Here is an 11838-nt window from a genome sequence, read left to right as displayed (position 1 = left end):
TTAAATGAAGGTGCTATAAGCGTTGATTTTATGAAAAAGCTGTAGGTTATAAATTGTTAAATAATGATCTTACTCGAGATCAATAATAAAATTATAGAAGATACACTAACAGTAAAATATAAAAATGCACTGGCGCGGTGAGTACGTTACGCTTAGAAAGTGTACGTTTTTGTAATAGTACCTAACGTGTTTTGCAAGAATGCATTGGATTTGCATTAATTTGGTGCAGTGTTGTGTCGCCAATCGGCGTTTCAAGTGAGGGTTGTGTCCAGGATTCTAACCCCTTTCCGGAGTAATTTGACAAGTGTCACTACTCTTTGGGTGGACCCACGTTGGCCGCGGCTACTCCAAATTCCTGTAACGTGTAGAAATCGTTCATTATGCTCATTGTACAGTTTTCCTTGTGGGATTGGTCGTGTGACGTGCCGCCGCCTATCTCAGCACGGGTGACTCATGCCTAGGTTGTTTGTTGGTACTCTGCGTGCGGAAATGTCCTATAAAAATGTTTTTGGATTCCACTCAAAGTAAACAATGTAATGCATTTGATAAATATTGTTGGTATGGTACAGTGCATTCAGAGGAGGAGATGATAATGCACACAGTCACTCAGGAAATGAGTAATCTTTGAATCAGTTTATTTTTAGGTGTTCTGTTGTCCTAACAGCTGTACTGTTTTTAAAATGATGAACCATAGAAAGATATCAAAATACTGAATAGCCCTTATTTTTTAATCTAAATAGCTGTTATAAAAATTTAATGTATTAAAACAAACTTAGGAAAGTTATTGTTGCAAAAATATGGTAATTTGAACAGCAATAAATAACTTATTTATGTTTATTTTCAGCTTAAAGCCTGAATCCATAGATGTGAAAGTGGCAGATTTTGACGGAGTGCTGTTTCATATATCCAATGTTAATGGAGATAAAACCAAAGTTAGAGTGAGTATATAAATTTTTTTTTTCAACCTTTTCAGAGAGCCATCTTGCAATAAATTTTATTTTTTTATTTTTAAATATCACTCAGGCTGAAATAATAATATCATCATATTCTACACAATCTAGATCAGAAATTTGACAATTTAACTTGTCCTAGAGACACATGGTGTTCATACCAATTTTAGTAAAAATAATCTTAAACATTTTACAAATTTTTAAAATTGGTTGATGAAACTCAGCTGCACCTCTAAAAGACACTGGTGTGGCTATAGGACATTACAGTACCAAAATCATTAGGGACGCTATGAGTCGCTAACGATTGTATGTGGATGTGTGACAGGTTAAATAATTTTGAACTTAAAGTGTTAGGTCACAGCAGGTATTTTTTAATTTTATATTGTTGACTCATAATATAACAGCCATCAATCATTTATATGTGTATCTGTCTGCGACTGTATGTCTTAAATCGTACATATTTTGATTGTGGACCAGGTAACAATTTTATATAAAGTGTATTTCCAGTATTTAAATAGTGTGATACATAGCTTAGCAATAAATTTGATGATTAATGTGAAATTAATGGCATTGAATTGTTGTTAAGGTCTCGTTTAATATTTATTTAATATAAATATTGCTTACTTATCAAATATGCACTATGATACTGCTGCTCATGTCTTAGATTTATGTATAAGTAATTTTCTAGATATTTACAAACAGATGTGCTTTTGTAAATATAACTAAAACTAAACTGTCTCTTGAGGAGATGTATGCCTACTAACAAGGTATATATATGTTGGTGCTGTACTACATGTATTGAAGTTCCAACACGTTTTTCAGGTTAGTATATCACTCAAGTTCTACAAGCAGTTAGAAGAACATGGGGCAGATGAGCTGCTCAAAAGAGTGTATGGACCGCTACTTGCTGAACCAGAGTCTGGTAAGAATTTTCATCAATTGATTAAAACCTTTAGATATTACACAATATGGTAGGGCTTACATAAAATGTTACCAGTACCAGTCAAAAAGATAAAATGCTAATTGGAAATTAAACAATTATTTCATATCTAAAATCGCGAATCTTGTTTTTTCAAACAGGTCAAGGCTGATTGTAAGCTTGAAATTTTGGTTTGTTTGAAAAGACAATTATATCTTCGGTGTTTTGTAGAAAGGGTGATGAGGGTTTTAATGATTGTTTTAAAATATTTATGTCCTGTTTTAAAATTAAATTTTAATTTTAATTTTGTTTAAATTTATAACTGAATTTAAAACAGGATGTATTTTAAAACAGTTGTGAAAACTAAAACATGAAAAACCTGAAAAATGTTTTCAAAATGGCGCTTTCGCCTTTTCTACAAAATACTGACAATATAATCCTAATAGTTTCACTTTCAGTGTGTCGCAATCGCGAAAACCTAATAACTCTGCATTAAAAAGACTTTTTTGTAGATTAACTTATTAATCTCCAAAAAATAAAAGATAATCAAATAAACAAATGTATAATTATTAGAAAGAGAATAATTTACTACTACTATTTTGCTAGAGATCTATGCTTAATGCAAACAGCAGCACCACTTGGAAAAGAGTTTCACTTGTTTTTTCACTGTTGCATAAAATTGAAAGTGGGAACATTGTTTTTATGATCCATTGTCGCAAGGTGGAACTGCGGCAATTTTTTATTTGTTCAATTTACAGTAGCTAAATGGTTATACTAATGTATTATTTCCCGCTTTTGTTAGAGGACAATATTATTACTGATAAGGTAATGGTTTCTTGGTATTATATTGGTACTTGGTGTCCTGATCATTTTAATTAGTTTGTATATTAAAATTACTCATAAGTAGGCTAAACTTCAATGATGTCAACTATTTATGTGGCTTTGTTTCAATATAGAAACAAATGAACAGTTATTAATAAAAACCTATTGGACATTATGCAACCCTCATTGGTAGACGAGACTTATGGAATGCTTTATTGTTTAAGGGTTTAAAATGTAGATACTTACAAGCATTCAACTTTTTGTAAGCTGCTAGTATTTAACATCTATATAAATGTTTTACATAAATATATAGAATAATATAATTAATGTTAGGTAAAAAAACCTATTTGTAAAATTCTACTATGTACTAACTACACTGCTTCACATATTTGCAACAGAATATTCAACTTTCAATTATAGGCTATATTTTATCCTAGACAACATTGAGAAAATCAATCGTCTATTGATAATCTCAGTGCAGAGTACTAAAAAAAACCTACCTCAAATATTCGTGGAATTACATCTATTTGCCAAGTTTTATTGCGATCGGTTACTGGAAAGTGCGCGAACCGGATTCATCCCTTAGTTTCCCGTCCTTAGACATGGAATATTTTCTTCAATTTTTAATGGGACCCATAATGAGGTACCCTCTTTCCAATAAAAAAAATCATCAAAATCGGTTCACAAACATACTGTTTACTATGTATATATATATATACTGTTTTATATAACAAACAAAAAACAGTCTAATTGAGAATCTCCTCTTTTTTGAAGTTGGTTTAAAAGTCAGCTGCATATATATAGCCACTAATAAATTGCAATAAAAACTCGCACAGAGTTCTGACTTTACACATATTTATCTTGCCCAATCACCTAGCAATAACTCCTGATATCTGTTATCTCTTAGAAAATTGTAGCTTTTTTTAATGTAATACGATAAGATTAAACGTAATTTCGCGTGAAAATGTTATTGAAACCAAATAAGTAGGTATTTAATACTTTAAAACTTACTTAATACTGTACTATATGTGTTTGATAGTAAAAATGTCACATTGCTGTTACAGTTTAATTTCTAACTTTAATTGTAATTTTGCGTGTTAATTAACATACAAACAAACATTTATATTATATCTGTGCACAACAGCACCATCCTTTTTAGATTTTTAATGCTTCGGTTTTTATTTCTTCATGTTGCCTTTAAAAACTATAATATGAAGTAAGTTATTGCACCGTTTTTTTATCAAAAATATAGTTTACAGTCCTTTGTAGGAATAATTTCTTTTTAAGGTAAAAAGAAAGAATCTTAATCATTACAATGACCATTAACTATGGAGTACATTAAAATTTGTTTATGTCTGTTATGTCTGGAATTATTGAAACATTGTACCATTAAATATGACTGAAAACATAATATCCGAAAACTATTTGAATTCTTTATATTGGATTATAGAAATTGTCTTTTAATTTAAAAGCACATAAGGCACAGCAGCATATTGACTCATAAAAAGTGTACAAAATACAGTTGAAACATTAGTATTGCAAATTTCCCAGGTTACAATGTTTCTGTCGTATTGGACGTTGACCCGGAGAACATTCCGGAGGATTGGGAAGACACGGTAAAAAAAGTGGGACTCCTGAAGAGAAACTGTTTTGCGTCCGTCTTCGAGCGCTACTTCCGACTGCAGGAAGATGGTGAAACGGGGCACAAAAGGGCGGTTATCAACTATCGCCAAGATGAAACATTGTAAGTTTTGTTATATGCATAAAAGCAATATCGAAAACCGAGGTCGTTAATATTCTAAATCAATAGTCAATTGTTACGTAACAAACAAATATAAATACCTATCTATGACTTGTACATTCTCCCTTACATTGTAATGTAAATTAAACAAACATTGGACAATCTATGCATCAAAATAGAGAGGAATCAATTATTTTTTTCAAATAAACCTAGACACCCACTCTTTCAGATAGATCCTTATGGTTATAATTTTGATGTAATTGTACTAGCAAAGGATCCACTACTAATTTTATATGTTATATTTCCAGATACGTAGAAGCGCAAGAAGATCGTGTGACCGTGGTGTTCTCAACGGTATTCCGACACGAAGACGATATGGTCATCGGCAAGGTGTTCATGCAAGAACTCAAGGAGGGTAGAAGAGCTTCACATACAGCGCCACAGGTAACTAGCCTTTTACACCTTTATGACCTCCGTTGTTGAGTGGCTTGAACAACGGTTTTCATATTGACTCCGGCCAGGTTAATGAAAAAACTAACTTTTCTATATTGTCCCGGATCTGAATGTTTGTGGTAACCGTTCGTTGTTTCCGATTTCCATAACACAAGTGCTTTAGCCACATACTGTGGGATTGGAGTAACATATGTGATGTTGTTTAATGCAATTTTTGAAAAAAAAAAACCCTAAAGGCTACAAAATTTCATTTTCGAGCTTTGTCATGTTGTAAGATTTTTTGTTTTACGTGGCAGCAGTGGAGCTTCTTGTGAAAGAGTTCGCCCAAGAAGGTACTGCCACCTTACCTATTTCTACCGCCAAGCAGTAATGTGAGCATTACTATGCATTACTATTTGGACTGTCTCAGGGTGTCGGGCGCAGTAGCAGTGCACCTTAGATCTTTACGATTTAAAGTTCTGAGTGTCACAGCAACTGTTATGGATAGGCATGTCACTTGCCACCAGGCTCATGACTTGTTCGTTCCGTCACATGATATTTAAAAAAATAAGTTGCCTAAATAAATATATTTTATTCATGTGTTAATTGATCTTTTAACTGTTCCCACAAAATAATGAGAGGTATATGTAATATCGTTACCTTGTCGTTTTCATAGATAATAACTGCATAGATAATGATGATATCTGAACTGTCCGGATTGCCAGGCTATATCATCTATCCGGATTTTTCGGTTTACGGGAAAAATGTTCAAATTAAAAGAGGTTGAAGAATCGTCGAAATATATTATTTTCAAAGTTAACGCATGTATTCACAAATTGCAATGCAAACAATCTACAAATAAAACAAATCAGTCTCAAATCTATTAAAGTCAACAATTACACGAAATAGCCTGCAGGCGAGCGTGCGAGCTTAAGATCCTCGTACTCTGCACCCAACCCCCACACTCGACGTCGCTGCCATAGGAAAGATTTTCGATTTATTTTGTAATCGATGTTTTATAAACATCACACTTTTTGTCAGGACTTAAGGATTTAAGTTTCGTAAAAAGGCCATTCAATGGTGTTTACGATAAATCTTTATGTTTTCAGGTCCTATTTTCTCACAAGGAACCTCCGCTAGAACTTATGGACACAGACGCAAAAGTAGGAGAAAATATCGGATATGTAACGTTCGGTAAGTGCTGTATTATTAATATTATAAGTAATGCAATGCAAAAGAATTGAATTCCTTTTGACTATGAATTTGGCACTATAGTATTTGTAATGGCTATCAATAAAGTTATTGTTAAATGCCGGAAAGAACTATTCTAGTGAACCATAGGTCCAAAACCAAGGCAGAAAACAATCTATCCCAATTAATGACAGATGTAATTATATATCTCTGTTTATAAATATAGTAATATAAAAATTTAGTTCATAGAAGTCCTATTCGAATTTAATGTCAGTACGCGTATAATCTAATCTATTATATTATCCTTTGTACCGTGAAGTGCGTCACGCGTAAGTTATTGAAGCATGAATAAAGGTGCGATGAAATCGAAACTAGAACTGGCCTAATTATTACTTCTTGTTTGTCTTCCTTGTCGTCAATGTCTCAATAGAAAAGAAATCGTACAAACTATCAAAGACATTCATTAATTTATTTTAATTTTTGTATCAAGCTCACGTATTCTAGCTACTCCATCAAATAAATTTTACCACACATAAAATATCGCCAACAGTTGCGTTAGCGGTGTCAGTGTTCTGGATATTCAGGCCGGTATCCGTATATTTAATGTTGGGTGGTTTCAATCTGTTTTGTCGGAGCCAACTGTAGTGCCGCGAAGATTTTGTATACATGTTTGTTAGGGAGTCATTGACTTACTATATTATATGGACGTCGGGTCCGCGCTAAAAAGTGTCCGCACTTGTAAGGCGCTAAAATCGTTACAGAGCGCCAAACTCCGCTTTAGTCTTCATTTGTTCGACTGACAGCGCGATACTGTGATGACATTACAATTTAAATTTCGAATAGGTTGACTTGGGACATTTTTTTCGTGGTTTTTGTATTAGACCCGTCGTCCATTTATTTGTAAGTCAATGTAGGGAGTATTTTGATTTATCTGTCTTATTATTAGTATTAAGTGTTTTCTTGAAGTATTGTTTTTCTAATGGGGCTGACATGTTCAATAACTATGAAAACCTCTAAATAAATAGAGTAAAAAAATACTTATAGCTTAGAGGATAGAAAAAAATAGACTTATAGGCTGACAAGTCTGATTTTGACACATACACTCATAATATTGTAGAAGTAATTGCTTCCAACTAGCAACTGTTGGGCAATTCACCATCGTCTCACATTTTATAAAAATAACGTGTCAGTGTTTACTTTTTTATTAAGAGTTTTGGCTTCGATTAATTACCGGGATCCTCAATAAATATTTTCCATTGTGGTTCTAGTACATTATGTTCTCTTAAACAACTTAGTTCTCTTGTTTAGGTATTCTAAATAGTCTTTGAAGTGGCGGGAGTCAATATTTATGTTTTCACTTTCACTTAAATCACATTATTTGTCACTTTAAATAAAAACTTTGAATTTTCATGGAATTTTCAAGATAGTCTTTTGTAATTTGTTTCAAAATACGGTATATGATTCTATCTGTCTTCATCACTATTTCTTTCTTCGTATTTTCTTCATAATATACTTAAAATAAAAATAATCTTTGCAAAGTCTGTAGTTGTAACTTCAAAAGCCCGCCATTTTTATAACAGTGTTTACACGGCGTTATTTGTTGTAGTGCTGTTCCCGCGACACACATGCTCGGCGGCGCGTGACAACTCGATCGACCTGCTGCACATGTTCCGCGACTACCTGCACTATCACATCAAGTGCTCGAAGGTGTACGTGCACAGCCGCATGCGCGCTAAGGCCGGCGACCTGCTCAAGGTGCTCAACCGCGCACGCCCGCAGGCCACCGCACGCCCCACGGAGCGCAAGACCATCACGTTAGTATTGCTTTATTTTTTAATTTATTTTTTGACCATGGATTCTGCTGCTGATTTCCAAAACCTAATAAATTCCCAATTGAGATTAATAATAATAATAATAACGCACACACTCAACATAGCACTAGGGAAACCCTGTTTATTTATTTATTTATTATATTACATATTGCTTACAGATTAATATCCAAACACAATAGTAATTCTTAAGCTAATATCATATATTGAAATAATAATGTAATCATACTTAATAAAGAATAGATACAAAATAAATTGAATGAAAATTTACAAATAATTGAATTTTATATATTGCATAAAATAAACTGAATAAAAAATTTAGATAAAAATAACAAATCATGGTCGCGGGTGCCATGGACACACACATAGACAACCACAAATTACACCCAAACTCACGAGAGAAATAAATGTAGGCCATACAAACATTTCTCCCGGCCCGGGAACCGAACCTGGGGCCTCTGCGTGGCAGTCCGACATGGTAACCGTTCGGCCACGGAGGCAGTAGATTATCGTAAATTTACAAAGTCACTCACTGTTTTAAATTTTTTTTTATACATTTATTTCAGGATTTTTAATCCGATTTAACCAGAACTTCACATTTTGAAAGTAACTACTTTGACTGAAGAAGTAATTTTTTAACTTTTTTATTTTTGTTGCAGGGGAAAAACGTTTGTAAGGCGAGATTGAGTGTTGCGCCACGGCGAGTCATAGGCGCCGATTACACGTAGCAGTCTCCATTTATCGTAACACCCCATTCTTCTAACATCTCCCCGAGAGTCGCTCCAGACGACGTCCATTGCCGATAATGCCTAGTTATTTAGAGTAGTCACCAGAGATTTTAATCGAGTGGACGTGTTATACGCAACGGGACTTCGACAATGTGCGTATTTCATACATCAATATTATGGTCCCATAGTAATTATTGTTTACTCCACACAGCATCAAAGCCACTAATTCGATACACAAACTACTAATTTTATAAAAACTTCGTTGCCATTTATACATAAAATCATATGCCAAAATATATAAAAATAATGCTCAATATTTACCAACTGCCGATTTTTTATAGACAGAAAATGTGCACATTGTATTCATATGAAAATATTTATTATTATCAAATCTTCAAGCCTAGCGTAAAGTCAATAAAATTAATGTTGCCGTAGTAATTGTTAATAACAAAATTATGCTTTATTATAATGAGAGTTCTATTTATAGCGGTGGCACAGTAACAAACTTGGTTCCTAAATCTACAGTGTTCACTTAGAGGCGGGTTCAGTTCATTCCAGAAATCTGAGATAAATAACTTGAGTAAATGGATATAAATAATAATTATAGGCATTACCACCGACATGAAATATTGTTAATTTTTTTATCTCATCTTCGATTTACCCAGTTGTGGTTCGTATTTTTGTGGTAGTCTCAGGGTATGTGAGTTAAGTATGTAACAAATGTTTTTGGAGACTCCTCGACAACATCTCTGGAAGATTCCTCGTCGTCAGCAATAAATACGCTAGTGTCCGCCAGAGAACCACTTCTAGCTTACGTAACTTGTTGTAATTTATACAAATACCAATCCTCGTATAGGGTAAATTGTATTATAAAATCTAGAATATATATTGTTTCGATTTACAAATTGTAAAAATGTACATCTCTGCAACGTCGCGACAGGTAACATGCACAAACTTTACGAATTATTAAATGTTTATTTCGTGAACACTCCTTTATTTAGTTTCATAATGCAATACGCGAACAATAATAATTTTAAAGGTCACTTATTACGTTTATAGGTAAGTCCCATTCTGTTATAATATAAGTAAAAGTGTATAGTATTTCTCAATAGAATCTTCCATAGACAAAGATATACATAAAAAAAACATAATGGCCTTATATAAGGGAGACTTCAGTTTATTGGATTTTGGAAGTGCCGCGATTTCGCGGTAGGTTTTGTTCGATAGAGTCGCTAGTTTAGAGGATACTCCGTGTATCAGATATTTAAGTGCAATTCGAACACTCATTCTATTTCAACTTGCATTTATTTTGTGAACCGTCTCTAGAAAATACATTTTTTCAAAACATTCTAATCAATTGTTATATTTTTATAATTAACGATACTCCAGAGGGGAAACTTGTATTTTAGACGTCCATTGGCACAGTAATTTATATTGCTCAATGTGCATGCACCAAGCTGTTACGAGGTCATTTATCTTACAAGGGGAAATCCTTCTATGAATTTAATTGTGAACCGATACCTTCACTTCATGAGTAATTGAGAGAAATTAGCGCTAAGTTGGGCGAAGTACGGTAAGCAAATATCGGGTCATGGACTGAGAGTATAGGCTGTCAAATCGGTTTGTCTGGAAGTCATAGGATTATAAATGTAATTCACCTTAGTCATTACTGATAATGTGACTTTTATTAAACATGACAGATTTATAAAGCAACATACACATTGTATGAGCTAACGTAAAGAAAACATGTAGAAACAATTTAACTATTTAATAAAATTTTGTAGCTAACTTGAATTTTATGTAATTTTTATTTGCAAAATGTATTATTTATGTATTATAAAGTGTAAGTTAAATGTTGCTTTAAAGTTATTGCTTACTATTTGATCATTGTTTTTACTGACGGTTTTAACGCGAGATTATGTCATCTGTGCAGAATACGGAGGTTATTTGTGAATATGTAATTATTCTTGTGATTTAAAATCCGTTTATACTGTATTTTTTATTTTCTAGATTAAAGAAAACATCTTACTGCAATGTGATTGTTTATTTGTAGATATCGATTGTTAAAAATAGCTTTATTCTTATTTTTTCAATGGCCTCGGCGCTACTCAACTACATTTTACATTTTTTAACGTACATTAAATGGGTTGAATGGCAATATGTGAAGGGATCCCTTAATAAATCAAAGTTAATCCATCTTAACCCCAGATGGTGAACTACTCGACTACATTTTACATTTTTTTACCTACATTGAATGGTTGAATGGCGATATGTCAAGGGATCCCTCAATGAATTTAAGCTATTTTAAAAATCCATTTTAGTCCCAGATGGTGAAGGAGAGGTAGGCGACTTGTGCCCACTTAGTTTGGAAAGTGTGGCCACTTTGGAAGCGAATTTGACAAAGCTCATGCCTGACGCTGACGCCTGGGGCTCTGGCTTCTGACCACCTTCAGGCTGGAATGGTGCGTCCATCGAACCTAGAAGCATACCTATCGTTAAAGATTCTAGAAGCATGCGTATCGTGTAATATACGACAGGGTTATTTTTAAATCGAGCCCTGTACCTACGCTGGGGCCGGGCTCGGCCTGCGGCGCGAGGTCGGGTTCAGTTTACGGGGTGTGCTCAAGCTCCTCGATGGCACAGCAGTTAGTACTACGGGCGCTTGATGAGGAGTTCGATTCCCTACTTGGGCCAATTTAAGAAACGAACATTAAATTTCTAAGTTGGTTTTGGTCTGAGTATTCTGGGTTATCGTTGCTTCGATATTCCATAGTACAGGAAATTCGGCAGCAGTTTGGCATTTTTTCCCCCTATATACTTCTCTTTGGCATAGCTTTCAAGAAAATGAAATCTAACAGAGAGACGATTGAGATACAACAAGGCTATAATAAGTATGTCATTTCCACTACATCGGGAAGTATGCCTTACATTTTTACAATTGTGAGATCTTATACTCGTAATCGATCACGCCTCCGTATATTATCTCCATCGCGATAGCGTGCGTACGCTTCGGGCTTCGCCCTCCGCGGACCTCGGCCTACAGCCTCGGCACTTATCACTTTGTTTTAAAAAATTGAAATAATTCTTTGATGGCGGCCATATTTAAAAGTTGCAAAAATTTGTTTTTTGCCACTAATTTTTATCAAACAATCTTAGCAATCTTTTCGTGCAAATTTTCAGTCCAAGCAAAGCAATTTTTTTCAACAGCCATTTACATAAAAAATTA

At 33.9% G+C, this 11838-nt stretch overlaps 2 protein-coding genes across 3 annotated transcripts in view; one reads left to right on the top strand and one right to left on the bottom strand.

The window, feature by feature from the left end:
• The first annotated feature begins 48 nt into the window (after positions 1-48).
• On the top strand, positions 49-10286 carry LOC113231461 (actin-related protein 2/3 complex subunit 2). Of its 2 annotated transcripts, none has more exons than XM_026465788.1 (8): positions 49-137; positions 845-938; positions 1773-1872; positions 4243-4435; positions 4741-4876; positions 5974-6058; positions 7662-7869; positions 8544-10286. In XM_026465788.1, the coding sequence occupies exons 1-8, from the start codon at positions 64-66 to the stop codon at positions 8569-8571; spliced, it is 918 nt and encodes a 305-aa protein (XP_026321573.1). In that variant the 5' UTR covers positions 49-63; the 3' UTR covers positions 8572-10286. The 2 variants fall into 2 exon arrangements, with proteins under 2 accessions (XP_026321573.1, XP_026321574.1); XM_026465789.1 differs by lacking the exon at positions 49-137 and adding an exon at positions 439-461.
• A 163-nt stretch (positions 10287-10449) lies between these two features.
• The window catches only part of LOC113231541 (transmembrane inner ear expressed protein), a 7658-nt gene continuing 6269 nt past the window's right edge, over positions 10450-11838 (bottom strand). Inside the window, exon 4 of the mRNA XM_026465863.1 lies at positions 10450-11089. Within this exon, the coding sequence (XP_026321648.1) occupies positions 10917-11089 (173 nt within the window). The 3' untranslated portion in view covers positions 10450-10916. The remainder of the gene's footprint in view (positions 11090-11838) is intronic.

Source organism: Hyposmocoma kahamanoa, unplaced genomic scaffold (assembly GCF_003589595.1).
Source record: "Hyposmocoma kahamanoa isolate Upper Pololo Valley unplaced genomic scaffold, ASM358959v1 65, whole genome shotgun sequence".
Taxonomy (NCBI): Eukaryota; Metazoa; Arthropoda; class Insecta; order Lepidoptera; family Cosmopterigidae; genus Hyposmocoma; species Hyposmocoma kahamanoa.
Note: the sequence above shows the minus strand (reverse complement) of the source record. Positions and strands in the feature narration are given on the sequence as shown.

Coding starts and splice junctions, on each gene's coding strand:
- LOC113231461 (XM_026465788.1), top strand. CDS start 64: ATGATCTTACTCGAGATCAATAATAAAATTATAGAAGATACACTAACA. Junction 4,877..5,973: donor CTTCACATACAGCGCCACAG/GTAACTAGCCTT, acceptor TTATGTTTTCAG/GTCCTATTTTCTCACAAGGA. Junction 6,059..7,661: donor TATCGGATATGTAACGTTCG/GTAAGTGCTGTA, acceptor TATTTGTTGTAG/TGCTGTTCCCGCGACACACA.